Consider the following 26492-nt stretch of genomic DNA (forward strand, 5'->3'; position numbering starts at 1 on the left):
TGCTTAAACCATGAATTCAAAACACTCTATGCCAAACAGTCACCGTGTTTATTCAGAGTGTCTTCAATTTTCCCAAAGTTGGACCAACTTCTTCTAGATATTCTTCCTGTTTGTACTAGTCTCTTAAGCAAATAAAATAACCCAGATGACACGGTGTTTAGTAAGCACGAACAAAGCATAAACCATACAAAATTAATAAAACTTTTTTTAAAAAAAAAGAATAAATGAAAACATCTCCTTGATTCATCAGACGTATACTCATAAACTATGACGTGTTTTCAAATGAGATTAAAACACACATTGGTGTGTGGATTTCATCGCCTGACGCACTAGATTAGATTAGATTAGACTAGACTAGACTAGAATAGAATAGAATAGAATAGAATAGAATAGAATAGAATAGAATTCTTTATTGGCCACGTGTGAGAGGACACACAAGGAATTTGTCTTTGGTGCAAATGCTCTCAGTGTACATAAAGGAAAAGATACATTCCTGGAGAGTCAAGAATCATAAAATACAACACTTAATAACAGTCATAGGGTACAATAAGCAATCAAATCATACTAGGAAACAGTCAATAAAAATCATTAGGCTACAAGTAATAGGGTTACAGTCATACAGTCATAAGTGGGAGGGGATGAGTGAAAAGGAGTGGTGAGAAGATTAATAATAATAGTAATGCAGACTTAGTAAATAGTTGGACAATGTTGAGAGAATTATTTGTTTAGCAGAGGGATGGCGTTTGGGAAAAACTCCTTGTGTCTTGTTGTTCTGGTGTGCAGGGCTCTATAGCATCATTTTGAGGGTAGGAGTTGAACCAGTTTATGTCCGGGATGTGAGGGGTCTGTAGATATTTTCATAGCCCTCTTTTTGACTCATGCAAGATACAGGTCCTCCATGGAAGTCAGGTTGGTAGCCATTGTTTTTTTCTGCAGTCCTAATTATCCTCTGGAGTCTGTGTCTGTCTTCTTGGTTTGCAGAGCCAAACCAGACAGCTATAGAGGTGCAGATGACAGACTCAATATTAAAGGGGACTATGAAATTGCTCTCAAAATGTGCTTTTAGAGGCAGTCCTCGACTTATGACAGTTCCTTTAGTGACCGAAGTTACAATGGCACTGAAAGAAGTGACTTACGACTGTTATTTCCATGTTTAAGACCTTTGCGGTATCCCCATGATCATGTGATCAAAATTCAGATGCTTGACACGGAGGGGAGTAGGCAGTGGAGTACCCCAAAGGCTCTGTTTTAGGCCCAGTACTCTTCAGCATCTTCATCAAGGATTTGGACAAGGGGGTAGATGGGAAACTCATCAAATAATTTGCAGATAGAACCAAGCTGGCAGGAATAGCCGGAAGATAAAGGCTTAAGATACAGAAGGATCTTGACAGACTTGAACGTTGGGCCCTATCTAACAAAATGAAATTCAATGGTGGCAAAAGGAAGGTTCTACACTGAGGCCAGAAAAACCAAAGGCGGTATCTGGCTCAATAGCAGTAACTGTGAGAGGGATCTCAGAGTCTTAGTGGACAACCATTTAAATATGAGCCAGCCATGAGTTGCAGCAGCCAAAAAAGCCAATGCAGTCCTAGGTTGTATTAACAGAGGGATAGAATTAAGATCAGGTAGAGTGTTAATATCATTTTATAAGGCCTTGGTAAGGCCACACTTGGAATCCTGCATCCAGTTTTGGTCACCACGATGTAACAAAGATGTTGAGACTCTGGAAAGAATGCATAGAAGAGCAACAAAGAAGATTAGGGGACTGGAGGCTGAAACAAATGAAGAACGGTTGCAGGAACTGGGTACGTCTAGTTTGATGGAAAGAAGGACTTGGGTGTGACATGATAGCAGTCTTCCAATATCTCAGGGGCTGCCACAAAGAAGAGGGAGACAAGCTATTCTCCAAAGCCCCTGAGGGCAGGACAAGAAGCAATGGGTGGCAACTGAACAAGGAGAGAAGCAATCTAGAACTAAGGAAGAATTTCATGACAATTAAAATTAACCAGTGGAACAACTTGAGTCCAGAAGTTGTGGTTGCTCCAACACTGGAGGCTTTTCAGAAGAGAGTGGACAACCACAAGTCTGGAATGATATTGGGTCTCCTGCTTGAGCAAGGGGTTGGACTGGAAGACCTCCAAGGTCCCTTCCAACTTTATTCTGAATTTGAATTTGTTGTTATTACTTCTGCGGATGAGGCTATCCAGGATAGTGTGTTGTTCTTTTCTTCTTCTGTTGTGCGTTTTATTCCTTGGAACATGTTGATAGCTTCTGTCTCCAATTGTTCTATTTTTATTGCAACAACGGTGTGTTGTTGTCCACATACCAGGTTCATAATTTTGATTGTGGGAGTGTTCTAGTTTCTACCTGCTGCATTATGACCCTGAGGGCAGGGAGCCCATGGGTGTTCCTTAGATTTGTTGGCCTACCTGTCCATCAGACAGAAAAGAGGTAGTCCAGAAGCCTCACACTCGCTCGCTGTGATGACATTACCTAGTTGGGTCGTGAAACATCTGTGAGAACAAGCAAGCTTGGGAAAGCAACAAGGACTCCAATTTCTGGATGCTGTTAGAAAATAAATTTTTGTTAAGCCAAAGTCAGCCAGTGCATTTCTCCGTTTGGCTTGGTGAGGTAAGAAGCAGTAGTTCATAATCTAGAGGGAATGTGTGTGTGCTATTCTCTACAAGTTAATCTATCTACCATCTCTAGAAATGATTATGACTTTGTGAAAACTTTTCTTTTCCTTTTCCCATGGCCCTGGAACCACAAGTTTAAAAAAAAGGTGGGGGCGAGAGAGAGAGAGAGAGAGAGAGATGGTGTATAAGTGACTAAGAATGAATCATTCAACCACTCTTTCTTAATTTCCTCTTTTCTTTTTTTCGAGCTACGGGGCAGAGGAGAAAAATACAAGCCCACAGAAAAGAGTGGAGAAATCTAGAATTGTAGCTTTCATGTTCTTGATGGCAGTTCTTCACCCTCCAACCCAAAACGAGTGGAGGAACAAATATAAGAGTTGCATTCAGACGTGCTTGCTGTTTAACAAGAATGTTATAGTTCCGTTTCCTGAAAATGAAGATTATTATTTTTTAAATGCTCTCCAGTTAAGGGTTATTATCATTTTTGATGTATTTATATACTAGTAATTAAGGGGTCTCAGATGAATATTAAGGACCATTGTCTGTTTTATTTCCACCCTGTTAGAGGGGATGGTTTTGAAGGTAAGAAATGATAACCAGTGGCAGATTTACCCTGATAAAAAGGTAACAAGAGGCAGGGCAAAAATCGTTGCAGATTAAATGGTGGAAGGAATCAAGGATTCGGGTAAATGAAAATGTGGGTGATGATGGGTGGATTGTATGTAAACCCCGGAAGAATTTTGCAACAAGAGCTGTGTAGTTTTATCTGGCAGGGAAATCATAGTCACTCACATATAGAATCCTGCATCCAGTTTTGGCCATCATGTTATAAAACAGATGTTGAGATTCTAGAAGAGTGGAGAGAAGAGCAACCAGGATGATTAGGGAACTGGAGGCTAAAACATATGATGAAAGGTTGCAGGAACTAGGCCTGGCTTGTCTAGGGAAGAGAAGGACCAGGGGAGACAGGAGAGCGGTGGTCCAATATTGGAGGAGGGGCTGCCCCAGAGAGGAGGGGGTCAAGCTGTTGTTGTGGTTCGCCGGCAGCAGGTGTGGTCGGCTGAGGTCTCGGAGAGCAAGGTCTCAGATGGGGGGCCTGTGTGTGATGCAGGGATGGGGCCAGGACCATCAGGGAGTAGAGCGCTGCCTTCGGAGATTGTGGAGGCTGGCAGCAGTGAGGAAGAGGCCCCCGAGGAGCCTGTGTCCAGTGTGTGTGTGTGCACAGGGCTGCTCAAAGGAAAGAGCAGCTGCAGCAGCACAGGTGATTCGGGAGTAAGGCTGCAAGGTAACGGCCCCTCCTTCAAGAGATAAAAGCCAGCTGAGAAACCGGAGTTCTTTGCAGGAAGCAACGGAGTTTTTGCACTTCAAGCCTTGTGGACATTCAGATTATCTTGGTTTGTGTTTGGAGACTCTTTGTGTTTGAACTATTTCTTGGCAACTTTATCTAGAGTTCTTGGCAGCCTTGCACAACCTTGGCAAGGCTCATTCTTATCAGAGACAATTAGTTTGAAACAGCCTTTTAACCAGGAAGGAACGGGATTCATTAAAAGGTTGTGCTGTTACCTTTGTCTCGTGTTTGCTTCCTTGGAACAAGGTTTGGGTCAGAACAGCTGTTTTCCAAAGCACCTGAAGGCAAGACAAGGAATAATGGACGGAAACTCATCAAGGAGAGAAGCAACTTAGAATTAAGAAGAAATGTCTAACAGTGAGGACAATTAACCTGTGGAACAGTTTTCCTCCAGAAGTTGTAGGTGCTTCATCACTGGAGGTTTTTAAGAAGAGACTGGACAGCCACCTGTCTGAAATGGTATACAGCCTCTTGCCCAAGCAGGGGGTTGGACTAGATGACCTCCAAGGTCCCTTCCAGCTCTGTTGTTCTGTAATCTGTTAAATGGGAGGACACCAATATGAAGAATGTGCACAGCGACATCACGGTTGGGTTCGGTGACATGGTGTGATTTACCATACAAATAGTCCTTGACTTACAACAGTTCCTTTTAGCGGCCATCCAAAGCCACAACCATACTGAAAAAAAGCAACTTATGACTGTTTTTCACACTTGTGACCGTTGCAGCATCCCCGAGATCAAAATTCGGATTCTTGGCAACTGACTCACATTTACAACGGTCGCTGAGTCCCTGACCCCTTTTGGACCGCCTGACCAGTGAAGTCAATGAGAAAACCTGATTCCCTTAACAACCGGGTTGCTAACTTAACACCTGCAGTGATTCACTTAACAACAATGGCAAGAAAAGCCGTACAACTGGGCAAGACTCTCTTCATGAACGTCTCTGCTTAACAACAGAAATGCTGGGGCTCCATTGGGGTTCGTAAGTCGAGGGCAGCCTGTACTTTTATCACCGTCAAGATTTAACGACTGTAAAATATTAGACTGCAGAGATGGACAGGCTGGCATTAAGACTGAATGAAAAAGAGGAATCGACGTACTATACAGTCTGGGACGCCTGGTATGCATGGCTTAAGAATAAAAAGAAATTAAAGTTGTAATTAGGTAAAAGAATAAAAAATAAATAAAGTTGTAATTAGGTAAAAGAATAGGAAATTATGCATAGAAATGTATGTATCTACTGTGAAGAAAATAGAAATATATGGTGAAAATATATAAATTTGTAATAAGAATAAAGGAAAAAATATGCAATGGTTGTCAGGGTTCTGGCAGTTACTCTAATTAAATCATGAGCCTTGAACCACACTCCCAAAACTAAAGAGGATTTATTTGAAGATAACATTCTACCTCCGGCACTAATCTGAGTGCAGCCAGCTCTGTCACCCTTTATCCTGCTTTCCCACATACCCCTCTGGGTGTATCACCCAATGAAAAAACGTCCATAGCCAAGAGTCATCAATCGTACTCTCCAACTAGATTTTTGCGGGGCAGAAGCTTCAGTCATCTAATCAGTCTTTAAAGAATATATGAATGGAATGTACTTTCGATTCCACACTGCCACCTGCTCTTTGAAACTCCCCCTCTTCTTTCCCTTGTAAACTATAAAACGTGTATACAAAATGTTTTATGAGTTGACAATGGCAATGCAGTGTAACAAGAAAGTATGTATAGAAACATGATAAGGAGATGTAAACGATGCCTTTACATTGACACAATGATCTATATAATTTTATTTTAGGGTTTTAAAAACTTTTGAAAATTGAATAAAGTTTATTTTAAAAAAGCAGACTTAACGACCATAAATTTTCAAGGTCATAAGGTGAGGATGACTTGTATTTGTTTCACAACGAGGCAAGCGAGGACATCAGAGGCAACGTTGCTGTTGCAACGCCACAAAATCTTTCATCCACATTTCCTTGGGGAAGAGAGTTAGAGCAACAGAGGTGGCGGTGTGCTGATTGAATGTCGAGATCACAATTAATAATCATGATGGGGGAAAAACAAACAAACTGTGAGAGATTTGCAATGTTGGTTTTGTTTCGCCTGAGATAGACAGCCCTCACCTTATTCCGGGTTGCAAGAATCACCACTGAGGAAGGCGGCTTGGAACAACACAATATGATAAACTTACAAAGGAATTGCAGGAGAAGGAAGAAAACGAATACCGTATGGCAGTGGTGGCTAACTTTTGGGGGGGTCCCGTGCCAAAAATTGCACGCACTCTCTCTTGTGCACCCACCAAAAGCAATGTGCATGGGGGTCCCCACACCCTCTGTGCATGCACACGAGACACACACACACACACACACCCCACGTGCCCTAAGCATCTCTCTTTATTCATTCTCTCATGTTTGTGTAGTGTATATTGGAGGTGGTGATCCTTTGAGAGCTGTATGCAATGAAATTTGATTTTAATGTATGCCGATTGGTTATTATTCTATTCTATTCTATTCCTATTCCTATTCCTATTCCATTCCATTCCATTCCTTACAGTATTCTATTTTCTGTTCTATTCTTCATTCCAATATCTACTCTATTCTATTCTGTTCTGTTCTGTTCTGTTCTAATTCTAATTCTAATTCTAATTCTAATTCTAATTCTATTCTATATTCTCCATTCCATTTTATTCTGCATTCTCTTCCCTTCCCTTCCCTTCCCTTCTATTCTACATTATCTTCTCTTATTTTATACTTCTCTTATTCTATTCCATTCTATTCTATGCTATGCTATTCTGCATTCTATTCTATACGTCTTTTCTATTCTCTTCTACATTCTCTTCTCTATGTCTATTTTATTCTGCATTCTATTCTGTCCTATTCTATTCTATTTCCTTATTCTATTTATTCTATTCTATATTTCTCCATTCTCTCCTCTCCTGACATTTTGCTTCTTCAGCTCTGAAATGTCTTCAGAGAAAAAGCAGAAAGTCCAGTAACTTCTACTACTGACCCGTTTAGGGTCTGCTTTTCCCACTGAGTAGCGAAACCATCCCCTTCAGAGAAATTCACAGCAGTGAGTAGCTGCCCTCCTTTCTTCTGTCCCAAAATTAGATCTGCAGAACAACAGCTGAGATGGAAGACGTGAGCCTGAGGCATTGTCGAGCCTAAGACATTGTAACAGTTTCCCGGAATCCACACTTCCTCCACCTATTAAACATTTACTAGAGGTTTCGGGGCTGACTGACCTTGCCACAGTAGTTCATGGGATGTGATTAAGAGTTTATGCCCAATAACAAAACAAAGCAAAAAAAAACAAAGCCCAAGCCCAGCTTTGTGGTGTTGACATAACAGGAAATACAGTGAGAAGGAAAGAAAAAGAGAAAGAGAAAGAAGAAAGAAAGAAAAACAGCTTTAATTGTGTATATCAAAGTGATCGATGGCTTTTGGGGTTTTTTTAGGATCAACCATTAACAGCAAAGGAACAAATAGTCAAAAAAATATGTTGTCAACTTAGGAGCTGCCACAAAGAAGATGATCTCAGAAAAAAATGGTTAGAAATGGAGGGCCAAACAAATTAACCCAAAGCTCTCGCCTGAAAGACAGATAAACAGATTCTAATCATCACATGTTATGCAAAGAGCTAACTCTCTGGAGGAGACACCAGCGCTGAGAAAGATACCAATAGATAATATTTGTAGCTCAGGGTGACCTGATGATGTAACCTAGTAAAACTTGGGTGATGAAATGTCTGCAAGAAAACAACCAAGTTCAGAGATTCCCAAGGACCATAGTCCTCCTCCTTCTCCTCCTCCTCCCCCCTTCTAGCACTGATGATGTTACCTAGTTGGGTAAGGAAATGACTGCAAGAAAACAGTCAAACTGAGAGTGCCAAGGACCCCGCCTTAATCATTTCCAAGATTGCACAAACTGACTGGCTTTATTCTTCTTGGAACTGTGTTGGAATAAGGGGAAATTTGGACTAAACCTGCCTCGATCATGGTGAAGGTAACAGATAACAGATAATCAGAGTTGGAAGGGACCTTGAGGGTCATCTAGTCCAACCCCCTGCCCAAGTGGGAGACCCTACACCATTTCTGACAAATGGCAGTCCAGTCTCTTCTTGAAAGTCTCAAATGATGAAACTCCCACAATTTCCAAAAGTAACTTCTGTTCCATTGGTTGATTCTTCTCACTGTCAGACAATTTCTCCTTATTTCCAGGTTGAATCTCTCCTTGATCAGTTTCCATCCATTGTTCCTTCTCTGGCCTACAGGCGCTTTACAAAATAGCTTGACCCCTTCCTCCCCGTGGCAGCCCCTCAAATATTGGAAGGCTTCCATCATGTCTCCCCTGGTCCTTCTCTTCACCAGACTAGCCATGTCCAGTTCCTGCAACTGTTCTTCCTATGTTTTAGCCTCCAGTCCCCTCATCATCCTGGTTGCTCTTCTCTGTACTTTTTCTATAGTCTCAACATCTTTTTTATAATGTGGTGACCAAAACTGGATGCTGTACTCTAGCTGTGGCCTTACTAAGGCTTTATAGAGTGGTATTAGTACTTCCCTTGATTTTGACTGTATCCCTCTGTTAATGCAATTTAGGATTGCATTAGCTTTTTTGGCTGTTGCTGCACACTGCTGGCTCCTATTTAGCTGGTTGTCCAGTAAGACTCCAAGATCCCTCTCACAGTTCCTGCTATTGAGCCTGGTTTCACCCAGTCTATATGTGTCCTTTTGGTTTTTCTTGCCTAAATGTAGGACTTTACTTTTCTCTATGTTGAAGATTTAATTTTCTTATCATTGTACGTGTTGTCCTGTAGTTCATTCCGCATGAAGCTACTGAACATCGGGGGTGGGTGGGTGTAGGAGAGCCCTTATACATGTAGTCCTCGACTTACGATGGTTTGTTTAGTGACCATTCAAAGTGGCCACGGCACTGAGAAAAGGGACTTACAACCATTCTTTTTCACACTTACAACCGTGGCAGCATCCCCAGTGGACACCCCAGATGAAAATTCAGATGCTTGGCAAATGGCTGCTATTTACGACGGTTGTGGTGTTATGTCATCCCTGTTTGAGACCTTCTGACAAGCAAACTCAATGACAACAACACTTTAACAACTGTGTTACTAACTTAACAAAGGCAGAGATTCCCTCCACTTCCGGAGCAAGAAATTCAAATAGGGTGAAACTCATTTAGTATCTTTTTTTTTTTTTGCTTTCAAGAAATGTTGGGCTATTGTGGCCCGCCAGTGGCCAGTGGAGCTGGGGGCAGACTCGGACAGTGAGGAGGTTGGGGAGGGACATGGTCCAGTCCTGGAGTCTGGGGAAGGCTCTGATGAGGGCTCTGCATCGGAGGCAGAGATGGGGTCAGGACCGTCTGACAGTTATCAGCTGCCTTTGGAGTCGGGCATCAGTGAGGCAGAAGAACAGCTGGAGTCTGTTCCCAGTGTGCGTATGCACAGAGCTGCCAGAAGAAGGTAACAGTTGAGGAACAAGGGTCGACTTGAGAGTAAGGGCTCAGGTGGTTGGGGAATGGCCATAGGGAATAAAGAGGAGCGAAAGGGGAGTGGGGTTTGCAGGAGACAATTAGTTCAGTTCATGAGGGTGAAGATCTGTTCCTGACTCCTTGCCAAGTATTGTCTGATACAGAGTGGCATTTGGAAGATATCAGTCTGGTAGCTCTCCAAGCCTGATTAAGCTCTGTAATTGTGGAATCTCTTGAAAGACTGTTGGCAAGGACTTTGCTGGAGAGGAATTCCCTTTTACCAAAATAAAAGGGGTTTTATCGGGATGAGGAGTCGGCTTCATGATCTTGGGAAGGTCTAGGTCAGAACATGGGCTCAGTTGTGGTCATGAGCCAAGGACTGCCTCTCACCAGTTCTCCTTTCCTGGATAATCTGAATGAGTGAAGGATAAACTACCATCCATCCTCTGATTTTAAGCCATGGTTTGTTTGCTTTTCTCACCAAGAGAGCTGCTTGCTGGAGCGATAAGGAAAGTTAAGGCATTGGTCTCCCCAGTAAACAAGAGGTTGCAGACACCAAGAGGTGATCAGTACTACAAAGCCAGCTATCTACTCCTCTCTTAACATCCTGCTCAGGGCTGGGCAGCCACTTGAAAGGCAGCGGTAGCGGAACTAAAGAGTAAGAAGTGTTATTGCTTGCAAGTACTTTTACCCCAGTTCCTCTGCATGTTTATGGCACCGTGGATGGGCTGAGCAGTCGAGAGTGGAGTTGAATGTTTTGCACATTCAAAAGAGAGGAGGTGGTGGTTTCCCATCATGGGTCACAGCCTGGTGTAAAAGTGATTGTGATTAGAAGCCCGGAAGAATATGTGGAATATTATCTAGGCTGGTACGTGTATTTGTCAACTTGCAAACCACAGTTGGACTTCTGCTCACTAAGACAGAATTCATTCTTAGCCAATGACAACATTTATTTATTTTATTTATTTATTTTGTCAAGCTTGTATTAGATTACAGGTATAAGTATAAACATGGTTATGAATACATGAAATTGATACAAATAAAAGGGAACATAAGGACAGAGATGGTAGGCAAGTTGGTGCGCTTATGCAGGGCCGCTTACAGACCTCTTAGGAATGGGGGGAGGTCAATAATAGGCAGTCTTGAGGTTGAAGTTTTTGTATATCGATATAGATAGACGGACAGACAGAGATTAGAATCAAAATCACTTGAAGTATTATGAATGCTTTGTAAATCCTTTGTAAGGATGCAGCAGCATCCAGATTTGGTCCCCACATTACAAAAAAGATGTTGAAAGTTTGGAAAAAGTGCAAAGAAGAGCAACTTAAGAGGATTAAAGGCCTGGGGACTAAAATATAGGAAGAACGGTGGTAGGATTTGGGTATGGCCAGTCTAGAGAAAAGAAGGACTGGGGGGGACAGGATAGCAGTCTTCCAGAATTTGAGGGGCTGCCCCAAAGAAGAGGGGGTCAAATTATTTTCCAAAGCACCAGATATAAAGGAGAAGAAGCAACGGATGGAAACAAACCAAGGAGAGAAGCAACCTGGAATTAAAGAGAAACTTCCTAACAGTGACAACAATAAACCAGTGGAACAACTTGCCACAAGAAGTTATGGGTGCTCCAGCATTTGTCTGAAATGCTTTAGGGTTTCCTGCTTGTGCAAAGTCCCTTCCTACTCTGTGATTCTGTTCCATTGAAGCCCCATGCGGCTGGGGCGTGAAAGAAGTCGGAATCAGATAGAGTTCATCCCGTCTCTTTAATGCAAATCTGGTAATTACAGAATTTGGGAATTCTAACAAATTTTTCGCCTCATTTGTAGGACAGTTAATTAAGGTGGAGTTTCTCTGAATGATTTGACTTGCTGCTTGCCAATTTTCTTGCTGCCTAGTTAGTCAACTTATTTTTTAAAAATTTTTTTTATTATTTTTTATATACATTCCATTTCAATCATGCGTTGATTAGGTACATATTCTAATTGTTTAACCATTAATAATAATGTTCTTTCTTGTCAAATCTACCAATACAACATAACATTCCCATGTAAATAATAATATCAAATATATCTATTACATTAGTTTCTCTGATTACTTTATAAATACATTCAATCCCATTCTATTTTCTATTCATTGATAAAACAAATCCCATACCATATAATATTCAGAATCTTCTTTTTCTTTTATTTTTAGTGTCAATCTGTTCATTTCTGCACGTTCAAATATTTTTTCATTTATTTTTCCCTCTGTCGGTATCTTATCACCATTCCAATTCTGGGCAAATACAATTCTAGCTGCTGTTAAAACAACTTATGAGAAAAGCTGCCAACAGATTCATCCTGTTTCTTGATTGTTTATAGTTTCATTCCTCCTTTCCATTCCTTTCCCTACCTCTTCCCAATCTCTCACAATTAGGCTTCTGATATGGGTTGATAGTTGTAGCTGCTTAAATTAGTTGTTGTTGAAGCAATGTACTTATGGCTCCCTTACAAGATTTTAGTCATATAGCATTTGTGTGCAATATTAGTCACCTGATGGGATGGTTGCCTGTTGGTGTTTAAGTGAATTGGTAAATGGAGGAATTAAATTTCTTGGCATTAAATTTCTTCTTTCTGTTTCTTTCTCTCCCTCTCTCTTTCTCTCCCCCCGCCCTCTGTCTTTGAATGAAGTTTGATCAAAGCTCAAGAGATCTTGATTCTTTTATGGAGCCAAGTGATGTTAAAGATTGCAGGATCCAATCTGGGTCATAGAGACCAGAGGTTTAGTCTTCTGGGTGTTCAGATTCATGCTGAAGCCCATCCATAGGGAATTTCTCTGTAGCAGAACTTGTGTTTGGGTTACTCTGTGTGTCATGTTCCAATGAACGAGGGCGTACGTTCAGTTTTGAAGCTACTAAGATTGTTGGCAGAGCAGGGACAAAAACAGCCAAGGAAGCCAGGGATCCATCATGTTCTCAACTCAGTGGAAGGTTTAGGATGACCCATCGTGTTCTCAACTGAATAGAAGATTTAGGGTGGTCCATGATGTTCTCCATTCAATGGAAAAAGGTGTTGGGCACAGTAGATCCATCATATTCTCAACTGAATGGAAGATTTAGGATGATCCATCATGTTCTCAACTCAGTGGAAAGTTTAGGATGATCAGTTGTGTTCTCAACTCAATGGGAAAAGGTGTTGGGCACAGTAGATCCAGAGTTTTGAGAGAGGTACCATTAGCTTTGCTTGTGTAAGTTAGATGCCCCCTGATGCATACCTTTGATGAACTAGTTGAGATGTTCTCCAATCAAATATTGAAATTTAGAGCATCAAGCGACTTGAGTGTAAAGTTGGGAACAACTGTGGAGCTCTTATGATAGTCTAGGAGACGTTTTCTCTGAGATGTTCGTGCTGGTGAGAAATACAAGGAAGTTGGGAAGGCGAGCTCAAACGTACAATTTCACTCCAAGGCCTTCAGGTTGGACAAGCAATGTGACTTTTTCCTCTTTGTGGCTTTCATGACACTGTAAGTTGTATGTCCATGGGGAGTGTCTCTGATCTTAAAACTAGATAGTGTACATTGAACTTGGTGGAGTTATTTGTTCAGGATAAATATTTGGATAGGCTTGTCTTCCCCATTTTAAGAAAATCGAGAGGCTAGAAATCATAATTCAAAAATTACAAGGGGGGAAAAAAACCACGGAGCTACACCTAAGGCAAGGCCAAGGGGACAAGGATATGAATTGTTCATATTCGATTTGGAATCGAATGAACACCTCATTCCTGTATGTGATACAGGTTGTCCTTGACTTACAACAGTTCATTTAGTGACTGAAGTTGCAACAGCACTGAAAAAAGGGACATGACTGTTTTTCACACTTATGACCATTGTCGCATCCCTATGATCAAAATTCAGACTCTTGGCAACTGACTCGTAGTTAAGAGTCAGTTCTCTTCTCTTCTCTTCTCTTCTTTATTCTCTATTATTTCCTTCTTTCTTATTCTATTTATTGTCCTGTCTGTCCTGTCCTATCCTGTTCTATTTTATTCTGTTCCTATTCCCATTCCCATTCCATTCCATATCTTCTCTTCTTCTATTCCTTATTCTCTACTCTTCCCTTCATATTCTATTCTATTTCTTATTCTATTCATTGTCCTGTCCTATCTTGCCCTGCCCTGCCCTGCCCTGCCCTGCCCTGCCCTGCCCTGCCCTGCCTTGCCCTGCCCTACCCTACCCTACCCTATCCTACCCTACCCTACCCTATCCTATCCTCCTATGCAGCTAAAATTTTTTTTATAAAAGAAGCCAAATTCATGCTTCTCTGGTTCCACAACGAAGCCTAACGTGTAATTCAACCACCCTCTAGAGGCCCATTTGAGAATAAGAATTTCTTTCAAAGAAATCTCCAAAAGAAAGCAACTGACCATTATATTTTACAATGTTGGAGGTTGCCACTTTTTGAGAGGCTCCTGCAATGGATCATTCTACTTCTGCTCTAAAACGGTCTGGATTTCAGGTCTCATGGGGCTTTTTTATTAAAAGACATAACGTAAAGTCATAAACATAAAACATAAAAAAGCTCCGAAATCATAAACTTGCAAGCTGCACACTAAGCTGGACAATCAAGAAAAAACCCCGCGGCCAGCCATTTCTGTCCCATAACAAAAAATAATTTACAGGGAGTCCTCAAATTACAACAGTTCATTTAGTGACCGTTTGAAGTTTCAACAGCACTGAAGAATCTGACTTACGACCATGTTTCACAGTTACGACCTCTGCATCGTTCCCCATGATCATGGGATCAAAATTCAGATACTTGGCAAGTTGGTTCAAACTTACAACGGTCGCAATATCCCAAGGTCTCATGATCCCCGTTTGCGACCTTCTGACCAGCAAAGGAAAACCAGATTCTCTCAACAACTGTTTGACTCACTTAACAACAGGCAGTGATTCACTTAATAAACGGGACAGGGAAAGTCGTAAAATGAGGCAAAACTCCCATAACAAATGTCTCACTTGGCAACATAAATGTTGGGCTGTGTATGAAAGACACAACTGCCTATTTCGCTGTCCATCGGAACAGCTATCATAAACACCCATTGCCCAACCTCGTATTGTGGCCAAATTTCCTGTCTTACTAGAATTTTACATTTCCTGACTTACAGCAGATATACCTACCTGAGTGTCAGCTGGTGCTCCATTCAAAATCCAAGAAAGAAATACTTAGACTCTTTTAATTAGAGAAAAGATATCTTTTACTGGAAGTCAAGTGGTAGCAACAAAACAATTCTGAATCTGAGAAAATAGGCGCGTAAATCACATATACAAAGTGATGGCAATGTTCCCACCCCCCAATAGTTCAAATGGTTCTTCCAATTAAAAGTTGTGAATGTCATCATTTTCAGGTGGTGATGAGGCTTCTGTCCGTTGACCTTGGCATACTTTGATAAAGGTTTGCAGCTGCGCAGAGAAGAGAAAGCTAAGCAATACTTTACCCCCCTCCTCCCCCCGTTACTTATGACAGCCGAAAGATGCAAAGCAAAGGAAGAAAATCTTGAAGGCTGACACTGAGGCTTCTCAGAAAACAACAACGGAATGAAAAACCTCGTATTGTGGCCAAATTTCCCGTCTTACTATAATTTTACATTTCCTGACTTACAGCAGATATACTACCTGAGGCTTCTCAGAAAACAACAATGGAATGAAAAACTGCTGGTGACCAACTGCTGCACCATAGAGAGCATTTTAACATACTGCACCTCTGTACGGTTTGCCAATTGCACAGTGGCAGATAGGAAAGCACTCCAGAGGGTTAATGTCATTGCCCAGATGATCATTGGTTGCCATCTCCCCTCTTTGGAAGAGCTTTAGAGCTCCTGCTGCCTTAAGAAAGTTCAAAGCATCCTCAAAGATCCATCTCATCCTGGGCACTCTTTGTTTGAACTATTACCATCTGGCACATGGTACAGGATAATGATAAAAACAAGGACAAATAGACTGAAAAACAGCTTCTATCCCAGGACAATAACTCTATTGAATTATACTGTATAGTGCAGTGTTGGTGCAGTGTCGGGGGGTTTTCAATTCAATGTGTGGAGTGTGAAGGATGTGTGTTTGTGTTTATTTTCATGGTCATGATGTGCACTGAAGATGGAGTTTGATTTCACTGTACGAGGTGCAATGACAATAAAGGAAACTAAACTTACATTTTAAAAGCCATTTTTTCTACCTGGGCATCCCAAGGCTGTTACAAACCACAGGAAAAAAGGAATAAATAAATAAAACAATGCCAAAAAAAAACCCCTGGAAAAACAGATACAAAATTGAGCTAGGCGTTCTGTAAACACAGTTAAAGGTAAAGGTAAAGGTTCCCCTTGCACATACTAGTGCTACTCATTTCCGACTCTAGGGGGCTCTGCTCATCTCCATTACAAAGCCGAACAGCGCTGTCCGAAGACATCTCCGTGGTCATGTGGCCACCAGGACTAAACGCCTTCGAAGGCACATGGAATGCTGTTCCCTTCACACCAAAGGGGTCCCTATTTTTCTACTTGCATTTTCTTACCTGCTTTTGAACTGCTAGGTTGGCAGAAGCTACTGGAACTAAGAACGGGAGTTCACTCCATTATGTGGCGCTGGGGATTCAAACCGCCGACCTGCCGATCTTTCTGATCAACAAGCTCAGTGTCTTAGCCATTGAGCCACCTTGTAAAGAGTTACAAGCAGCCCAATAAGGTGTTTCCAGCGTCCAGATAAACAAGGTTTATCATGCTGACACCTATGGCCTGAAAAATGGAGGAACGGATATTTCAGGCTTTGCCAGATTTTGAAATTGAGGACAGAGGCCACCTGGAAGTGAACAAAATGTTCAAGGGAAAACAAAAATCCAGGAAAGCAACTGTAGACTGTGTCTTGTAAATAGGAATGAGGAGCTTGAAGGGAGGATCAAAATACCAGCCTCAATACCAAATTGAACCCCGAGGCAGACTGGCTGTGTGTGACAGAACCAAAGGATCCACAAATTGTGTGGTTTTTTTTAATGATCTGCAATATTTAATGATTTTCTCGAGAGATCTGAGAGGGCTTGGGTGAGTGAACCTTTGGGCTAGGCAATTGCTCTTGTAAAAGCCATTGTAAAAAATTTGCTTCTCCTTTTTTGTGTGCGTAACAAGAGACAATACAGGAAATTCCTGGCAGAAATGTAGAAGCCCAAAATATCGTGAAGGAGAAAACAACAGGAACAAAATCCAGAGATGGCATGCCTTTGGAACTTGGTGGTGAGTGAGATCTCCATGTGAGAGAGATTTTAATTGTTCTTTTTTTAAAAAAAAGTTTTATTTTTTCACATTTCAAAAACATCTTTTTTTAGTGAACAGCATGATTCCAGGTTTTCACATTTCCATATAAACATGGCCTTGATTACATATTCATCTTTCACATTTAGTTTCGTATCTTATCATCACTTTACGTATTTTCTATTCATTTTCTCAAGTATTTTCTTCAAACTCATTTTATATATTTTCAATTCATTTCTGAACCTATTTCTTTTAGCTTTAGATCATTCTCATATCTTCATGTTCATTGTGCTTTATACTTTTATCTGTCAAGTTTGCAATTTCATCACAGTTCATCATTTCCAAAACTCCATCTCAATTCAAACATTTCAAAAAAGTTTTCCCCACAATTACCAATTAGTGTGTGCCACACCAGATTTTAATTGTTCTGAAATCCCTTTACTGTGTCTCAGAGGTTGAAAAAAAATTGATCTGATTTTAATTCACATTCCAAAGGAAGAAAAGGTAAGTTCTCCTATGGGTCAAACTCAAGTGTCAAGGTTCTGTGGATTTGGAGAGCCACATCTGTGTAGTTTTTTGGCAGCACTTTTAGGAGAGAGTATGGAGAGGACGCGGTGGCTCAGTGGCTAAGATGCTGAGCTTGTTGATCAGAAAGGTCGGCAGTTTGGCAGTTCGAATTCCCAGCGCTGCGTAACAGAGTGAGCTCCCGTTGTCACAGCTTCTGCCAATCTAGCAGTTCGAAAGCATGTAAAAAATGCAAGTAGAAAAATAGGGACCCCTTTGGTGGGAAGGTAACAGTGTTCCATGCACCTTCGAAAGCGTTTAGTCATGCCAGCCACATGACCACGGAGACGTCTTCAGACAGCGCTGGCTCTTCGGCTTTGAAACAGAGATCAGCAGTGCCCCCTAGAGCCGAAAATGACTAGCAGGGATGTGCGAGGGGAACCTTTAACCTTATAGGAGAGATTAGTAATGACTTTTTTCCAAGGGTCTTTTTTTATGTTTCATTCCTGTTCAAAGCTTTGGGCTTTTTCTGGTGTTTTCAAGTTTCAGTAAGAAACTTGAGAATGAAATATTTATTGATACTTTACTGAAGTCCATTTCAAATCAAGGCGAAAATGATATCTTAGCATAGGGTACAATTTGAACTACAACTACAAATCAATCTTACAGGTGAGCTTAGAATCAGGTTACTTTACCTGCCATTGAAACATTCATTGATACTTTATTGGAATCCATTTCCATTTCAATGCTTTGATGATCAGATCATTAGGATAGGGATAACTTTATCTGCCATTGATATTTTATTGCAAGGGTCTTCCAACTTGGCAAGTTTAAGACTTTGTGGACTTCAACTCCCAGAATTCTTGAACTAACATGACTGGAGGAGGAATTCTGGAAGTTGAAGTCCACAAGTCTTAAAAGCTGTCAAGTTTGACGATCCCTGATCTAATCTATCATCCATCCATTTATTGTTCTATCTAATCTATATATCTAATCTATCATACATCTATCTATTGGTCTAATTTATCATATATCCATCCATCCATTGTTCTAATCTATATATCTAATCTATCATCCATCTATCTAATCTATCATTCATCTATCTCATTTCATCTCTCTCTCTCATATCTATTTATCTAATCCAAGGGTCTTCAAACTTGACAGCTTTTAAAACTTTGTGGACTTCTACTCCCAGAATTCCTGAGCCAACATGACTGGAGGAGGAATTCTGGGAGTTGAAGTCTACAAGTCTTAAAGCGGTCAAGTTTGAAGACCATCTGTTTTATAGGAATCCATTTTGGTCCCTTTTCTTTCTTGGATAATCGGGGTTCTTTCTTTCCCTGAATTTGTACACAGACCGGGATCAAAAAGGACATAGAACACGTTTTCCAGAATGAAGACCTCCCAAAGCCTGGAGATATGATCCAATTCCAGATGTTTGGATTTCAGCATTGGGGTATCTACGTAGGCGAGGAGGAAGTTGTACATTTCACCTGGCCACGTAAGAGAAAAGTATTTGATGATCTATTTCCTACAGAAATGTCCTACTTTTCCCTCTGGAAACTCAAGGTGGGCTACATGGCAGGCTTTAAGGCAGGTTCACCTGAGAAACCACATCTGTTTAGGGCCCACCGGCAGCTGACAGAATTGGCAGCAGAGTCGGACAATAGCGAGGAGATTGGGGAGGAACCTGGGCCAGTCCTGGAGGCTGAGGAAGGCTCGGAGGAGGGCTCTGCATTGGAGGCAGAGATGGGGCCAGGGCAGGCTGGCAGGCTGGCAGTCAGCAGCTGCCTTTGGGTTTGGACAGCAGTGAAGTGGAGGAGCTTCTGGAGCCGGTTCCCAGCCTGCGCATGCACAGAGCTAGCAGAAGATAAGAACAATTGAGAAAGCAGGGTCAACTCAGCATCCTTATCTCGCATGCACGCCATCCAACTTTCCTGCATTGTGCCTTTGCCTAATTTTTGCTAAGTTGCTATTTTCCCCTTTTCCCCCGACAATCAGCTGTTCTGGCTACCAGCTGTGCCACATGGATTTCTTGCTTTCTAGCTAATCTAAATTGCTGCTGTACTGCTTCGCCTTTGCCCAGGAAGCTTCCCTGAGGTGCAGTGAGGGGTGGTATTCAGGGGGTTGAGGTAGGGGGACAAGTGGCCTGAGAGCAGAGCTGAACCTTCCTTAGGACTGAAGCTTCTATTTTTCAGTGCAGACTTAGGCAGCAGATTGCAGAAAGGTAGATCTGTGAGTGAGTCTGTGATTCTGCAAGCAACTCAATCTGCCTGCCTGCTTTGCCTGCTTTTGGATAAAAGTTGCTCTCTTTTTTAATAAAAAATATTCAATATTTACATACAAGCCATGCCTAGCCAGTCATGTGACTATGAAGCCACGCCCAGTCAGTAAGCCATGCCCACCCAGTCATGTGACCACCAAGCCACACCCACAAATTAGAATATGGCCACAGAACCAGTTATTAAGAAATTTGAATCCCGCCCCGGGTCATAAAAGAGGAGTGAAGGGGACATGAGCTTTCCCAGGAAGCAATTAATTCATCTGGTCGATCCAAGCTTTGAAAAGTTTTGTTTGACTCTGTGTCGAGTTTGGCCTTGCTCTGTGTTTGGCAATTCATTCTCTGGCTGCATTCCAAGTGCGATAATGTGGGTGTTTATCAGCATTCCCCTGAAAGACTGTTTGCCAAGCCTTGCAGGCTGTGAATGAACGTAATTCACAGCTGTGGGAAATAAAAGAGGTTTTGCCAGACCCAAGATTGTGTTTTATGCTTTCTAAGGAAGCCTAGGTCAGAACATCTAAGGTATGCTGACCTGAAAATAAAGTGACCAGTCCAAATAAGTTTCCTGAGTTTTGAGGTCCGTCGCTATTTCCCAGGGCTTAATCACTGCGACATCTCCATTATTTTGTAAATTGAAAAAAGTAGTCAACATTTTCAAAGGATGAAGGTCCCTCCAAACATTGGAAAGAAATATGAAACCTCCTGAAACATTCAGGGGTGGGGAAATCTCTCAAGATCGGAACAATCCAGCATTCTTAGACTGGATCTCATGAGATCTAATAGAAGAACAGGGCGGTGTTGTGTGACATTGGATGATCTGGTGTATTTCGGACCATTTTTTAAAAAATTTGAAAAAACTAATGTGGGATGTTTTCCTGGGGAGGTCATACTGCCAAGCTGAATTTTCAGTGTAATCAGCCAAAGAATATTCTTTTTCAGTAGTCCTCGACTTATGACCACAATGGAGATCACCATTTCTGTCGTTAAGCGAGGCATTTGTTCAGTGAGCTTTGGGCCATTTTACAACCTTTCCTGGCCACGTTTGTTAAGCGAATCACTGCCATTGATAAGCTAGTAACCTCATTGTTAAACGAATCAGGCTCCCCTGTTGAATTTGCTTCTCAGGAGGTCCCGAATGAGGATCAAGTGACTCTGGGGCACTGCAACCATCATAAGTATGAACCAATTGCCAAGCCTCTGAATTTTGATCACAGGATCATAGTGGGTCATATTTAAACTTTGAAAAACGATTGTAAGTCCCTATTTTGGGTGTCGTTGTAACTTTGAACGGTCACTAAATGAACTGTTGTAAGTCGAGGACTGTCTGGACTGGCCATATTTGACACTTGACCAAAGTTTACTTGAGCAGAATTATCCACCCTTATTCAGAACAGGAGGAATTACAATTACAGTACCGCTGTGTTCCTACACAGGTCTGCTCCTAAGGAGGAGGAGGTCTGCTCCTAAAGTTAGTTTGGAATTAGTCCTCCAGTTACAACCACAAATGTTGCTATGCAAGACAGTTGTTACGTGAGTTTTTCCCCCCTATTTTTCTGACCTTTCTTGCCACAGTTGTTAAGTGAATAAACCACCATTGTTAAATTAGTATCAAGGTTGTTAAGTAAATCTGGCTTCAGGGGTGGGATTCTACTGGTTCGGACTGGTTTGGATGAACCCTTGCTCCGAAAATCAGCTGTCTCAAAACCGATTTGCAGTGACGAGCATGTGAGCCCGTCTGCTCCCCCTCCTCTTTCCTGTCCTTTACTTCGTTAGAACAGTAGTTGAAAACCAGTGGGCCGGGGACCACTGGTGGTCTGTGAGAAAATTTTGGTGGCCCGCAGTGAAATGTCATCCCCAAAGCAATTAATCCAGGCTGCGCGGGAGCACAAGGCTGTGCCACCCACATGGCCCGCGGGAACACAAGGCTTATATTGCTTGCATTGCAAACAACACAAGGTAATGGGGGGGGGGGAGGGAGGAGGGGAGAACTTGCCCCACTCACCCAATGTGCCTGGCCACTGAGCTGCTTCTTTCCGCTTCTTTCTTCTTCTGCTTTTGGCTGCACACAAGGAAAGCAGCCAAAGTCTTTCTCTCCCCCAAACTCCGCCAGAAATGAGTCTTTGGGACCTTGCAAGGCCTCCTGCTCTAAGAGGCTCCAAAGACTCATTTCTGGCAGAGTTTGAGGGAGAGAAACAAAGACTTCTGCTGCTTCTGCTGCTTTCCTTGCATGAAGCCAAAAGTCTCTCTCTCTCCCACTGAGAACGGAGCTGGAGTCGGTATCCTGCGATCCCAAATAAAGAACAATTGATCGGGAGGAAAACAGGGTGGGGAATTTTCCTGCAGACTTTTTGGGGGATTTTCCCAGGGTGGTCCCTGAGGTCCAAAAGGCTGGCGACTCCTGGTTTAGAGCACAGCTGATTCATGCGGCAGAGCGGTTAGCCGTGCCTCAGCTATTTTCTTCACAGGGACTGCTGTAGAAGTGTTAGAGCTGTTTGAAATGAAGAGTGCGCTCACAGAGCACGCGATCACCGAACCAGTTGTTATACCAGTACAATCCCACTCCTGTCTGGCTCCCTCATTGACTTTGTCAGAAGGCCGCACATGGGGTTCACATGACCCATGGACATCGCAACTGTCAAAAATGCAAGTTAAGTCACCAAGCATCTGGATTTGGATTGCATGACCAGGGGGATACTCATGTCGCTAAGTGTGAAAACTGCTCATAAGCCATTTTTTTCAGCGCAGTTGTAGCTTCGGTCACTAAACAAATGATTGTAAGTCAAGGACTTCCTGTACACTTGGGTCTCCGATGTAGGGATGGGAACAAAATCATTTCTGAAGGCCATCAACGCAACTTCTCTTTTTCCAGCTGTGGAAGGGACTAAGTTCAAGGTCCGAAAAGAAAAAATCAAGGATGTCCAGGGAGTTCTGAAAATTGCCGTGTGGAACAAATTTGATGAGAAATATCCCCCCTTGGATCCTGTTTGTGTGGTGAAAAGAGCTCGGCATATGGAGAACAAGGTCCTCAGATACAACCTTGCCAAGGCAAACTGTGAACACTTCGCCACCTTGATGAGATACGACAAGGCACTCTCTGATCAGGTAAGGCCCACAAATCGATCTTTCATGTTTTGGACTTCTTCTCTGCAAGAAACACAAGAATAAATCAGTAGAGTTGCAGGCCCTCTTGGGGTCTTTGGCTTCCAATCTGGATTATTTATAGCTTCTGAAGGAATTCACGACTCCAACTCAGTGGCATCGGATTTTGGCTGATTAAATAATTAAAAAAAAAACAAAACCTAAGGACCTTTTTCAGGAGGCAACTGGACTTCCTTGGTTTTTCTTTTGAAGACGTTCTGCTTCTCATCCAAGAAGCTTCTTCAGCTCTGACTGGATGATGGGGAATGGAAGGATTTATACTCATTGCAGACAGCTGGTCATTTGCATCCTTTGAGAGAGTCTTTGATGTTACTTGGAGAGTTTATCTGTGTCTTCAGGGTCACCTGAGTGGTGCAAATAGTTCGTGTAGTCTGCAATTTTTTTCCCCTGGAAATCTCTTCCTACACCCCCACCATTCAGAGGGTGTTCATCCCAAATTGTTTAGCTAAAAGTCTGTAGAGATTCTCAGTCATCCAGGTCATAGTTGACCCCAAAACAAGACTTCCTTGTTTTTTCTTTGAACTTTCTTGTTTTTTCTTTGAAGATGTTTCGCTTCTCATTGAAGAAGCTTCTTCAGCTCTTCTTCTCTCTTCTTCTCAGAACTGAAGAAGCTTCTTGAATGAGAAGCGAAACAACTTCAAAGAAAAAAGAAGAAAGGCCAGTTGACTCCTGAAAAAGCACCTTTGGGACAACCAGGACCTGAAGGGCAGAGAATCTCTACAGACTTTCTAAGGACATATTCTAATGAGTGCTAGGATAGATCGCAAGAAAATGTGAAAGTCTCAGCATCCCAGGAAAACAACCCCACAGTGTCCATGTCCATGAAGTCTTCCAAAGTTGAGATGAGCTTGAAGGCTTTTTGATGTGATCCATAGCTGGATTTACAGCCAGGTCCTGTAAGTTTTCCTTCTTGTTCCTGTGGATGTTTTTGAGCGGCTTCTACCAATGTGTTCTTCTCCAGGTGTGCTGGTGCAACTCCCATCATCCTCAGCCAAAAGCACTGGTGGCGAACATTTTTGGGCTCCTGTGCCAAAAATTGTGTGCACACTTGCATATTCACGCTCGTGTGCCAGCACCCAGAAGGCAGTGCAATCCCCACCCGCCCACCCACCGCCCCCTTACCTGCACTGCACCTCACAGCTGATTTTCGGCTGGTTTAAGGCCTTTTTCGGCCTCCCAGAGGCTTGAGAAAGGCTTCTGCAGACTTAGCAGGCTGAAAACTAGCCCCGTTTTGCCACTTCCGGTATTTTCGGAAAACCAGGAAGTGACAAAACGGAGCTAGTTTTCAGCTTGCAAAACCTGCAGAAACCTTCCTCAGCCTTTGGGAGGCTGAAAAAGGCCTCAAACCAGCGGAAAATTAACTGTGAGGTGCGTGCATGTGCAGTGAGGTAAGTTTGCCTGCAGCTCGCATGCCGGAACAAATGGCTCTGCGTGCCACCTGTGGCACGCGTGCCATAGGTTTGCCATCATGGGCCTAGAGTAAATTCCAAGAGGACACCAAGTTGAGAGATGATCCAGAGGATTCCCTCGAGTCTCTGGGAGGGCAAAAACAGCCTCCCATTGGCTCCGGAGGTCGCCCGGAGGCCAGAAATGGGTCCCATTTCCAGCCTTCTGGAGCCTTCAGGGGGCCTGTTTTTCGCACTCCCCGAGGGACCTGTACTTACATGGCATCCAAAATGGGCCATGTGGAGATTCCTGGGAAGCGAACTAGCTATTAAAAATGATAAAATTAGATACCGGTTCGCCTGAACTGGGGAGAACCGGTAGCATCCCACTCTGGTCATGACAATCAAAACTGTTATTAGCCAGGATTGGAGGGGAAGGGATTAAAAGTGACTGCTCATTGCATGTTTAGAACTAATGTTTCGACCGAATATGCCCGATGCCTGACAAATTTCTCTTTTTCTTTTAAAGGCAGGAAGATTTAACTTTACTGTAGATCGGGATTTCGAGGAGGAGATCCGAAGCTACCTAGATGAGGTTGACTGTGGGAGTGGTGAACCTCTCCAGAGGAAGACTCCTTGAGCCTCACTCATGGGGATCAAATCTTGCTTACCTCACTCAAAAGTATATCTTGTACGCTTTGACAAAAATAGGATGGAATTTGAAAACTTACGTTTTGTTTAGGTTGGCGTTTCTCAAACTTGGCAACTTTTGACACAGGTGAATTTTAAAATTTCAGTCCCAAAGATCAGTGGTGATATTCTGCTGATCCGCACCAGTTCGAGCGAACTGGTAGCAAGGATTTGGAGTAGATCTCCGAACCGGTAGTAACTTCTGGCTGGCCATGTCCCGGTCTCTCGCTTGCCCCACCTGCCTGTTCGGTCACCCCGCCCGCCTGACACTCGCCCTGCCCAGTCACTCCTAAAGATATTTCCTTTTTTTCCCTCCTGACAATCAGCTGTTCCTACGATCAGATGTTCCGGGATTCCCCTCGCTTACTTACTGCTTTGCCCAGGAGGCTTCCCTGAGGCCCAGGAAGGCAAAAAATGGAGGGAGGGCGGTGCAGCACTTGCACGCCCCCCCCCCATGCTCCATTTTTTTCCTTCCTGGGCCCCAGGGAAGTTTCCTGGGAGCAAAAAACTCCTCCCCAGGAGGCTTGCCTGAGGCCCAGAAGGCCCAAAAATCTGGGGGGTGGGGCGGTTGTGGCTGCAAAAAAATACAAACTCACACCCACCCAGTCACATGGCCATGCCCACCTAGCCACGCTCACAGAACCGATAGTGAAAAAGTTTGAATCCCACCACTGTCAAAGGTGCTTTTTTTTTTCAAGGGGCAACTGGACTTTCTGGTTCTTCTTTGAAGATGTTTCGCTTCTCATCCGAGAAGCTTCTTCAGCTCTGTTGTGTGAGTTCTTCATAAATTCTGCGACCTGCTCCAATACTTCTGTGGGTAGAAGGGATTTCAGCTCTTGGAAATTTGTGTTCCACTCTTGTCTTTTCAAAACCTCCGTGGTGAAATTAACCCGTCTTATTCCTGTCATTGAGAAGTCGGAGCTGTGCTTTCTGCAGGATGCGGGAGAAGCTTCTTGGCTGAGAAGCGAAACAACTTCAAAGAAAAACCAAAAAGTCCAGTTGCCCCTTGAAAAAAAAAAAAAAAGCACATTTGGGACAACCATGAGCTGGATGACTGAGAATCTCCAAGAGACGTTTAAAAATCCTAGCATTTCCCAGCCAGCACAATACATTGAACTACATGGCTTGGATTGGTATGATCTGCTAAGATACAGGTGTTCATCTTAAAAAAAGCTAAAAGGAATCAGATCTGCTTAGAATTTGGATAAGAGCCCACTAGTATTGCATAGGTAGCATGCCAAAAGAATTAAGGAATTTTTCCCCCAGGCCATCACTCTGCTAAACAACTAATTCCCACAACATTGTCAAACTACCTAAGGCTGTATTACTAGATATTCTTCTTCTCATCTTTCCTATTATTTAATTCCTTAGCACCTTACGACTATAACATTGTTGTTTTATGATTTGAGTGCTTTTATTTAGCATCCCATTATTGATTGCTGATTTAGTATCTTGTGGCTATTACCGAGTGTAATAAATCTTATGATTTATGATGATTGTATCTTACAATTATGATCGTGATTTATCACTTGGTTGCTTGAATGTACACCGAAAGCTTCTGCACTGAAAATAAATTCCTTGTGTCCAATCACACTTGGCCAACAAAGACTTCCTTTCTATTCTTTGTGTTGTTGTCAAGAAAACAACCTGCATAAATCTAAGAGACTTTAATTTCACTTTGTGATTCAGTATCGTGTGAGCAGAGTTCAGTTAATTCAACCCTATGCAGGATTAAATTCCA

At 42.5% G+C, this 26492-nt stretch overlaps 1 protein-coding gene across 1 annotated transcript; it reads left to right on the forward strand.

Annotated features, from left to right (window-relative positions):
• Positions 1–18597: 18597 nt before the first annotated feature.
• On the forward strand, positions 18598–26299 carry LOC113436500 (phospholipase A and acyltransferase 1-like). Its single transcript, XM_026700939.2, has 3 exons — positions 18598–18737; positions 22387–22619; positions 24591–26299. The coding sequence occupies exons 1-3, from the start codon at positions 18656–18658 to the stop codon at positions 24699–24701; spliced, it is 426 nt and encodes a 141-aa protein (XP_026556724.2). The 5' UTR covers positions 18598–18655; the 3' UTR covers positions 24702–26299.
• The last annotated feature ends 193 nt before the right edge of the window (positions 26300–26492 follow it).

The sequence above is a fragment of the Pseudonaja textilis genome, chromosome 5 (genome assembly GCF_049901715.1).
Source record: "Pseudonaja textilis isolate UNSWEBS1 chromosome 5, rPseTex1.2, whole genome shotgun sequence".
Lineage (NCBI taxonomy): Eukaryota > Metazoa > Chordata > Lepidosauria > Squamata > Elapidae > Pseudonaja > Pseudonaja textilis.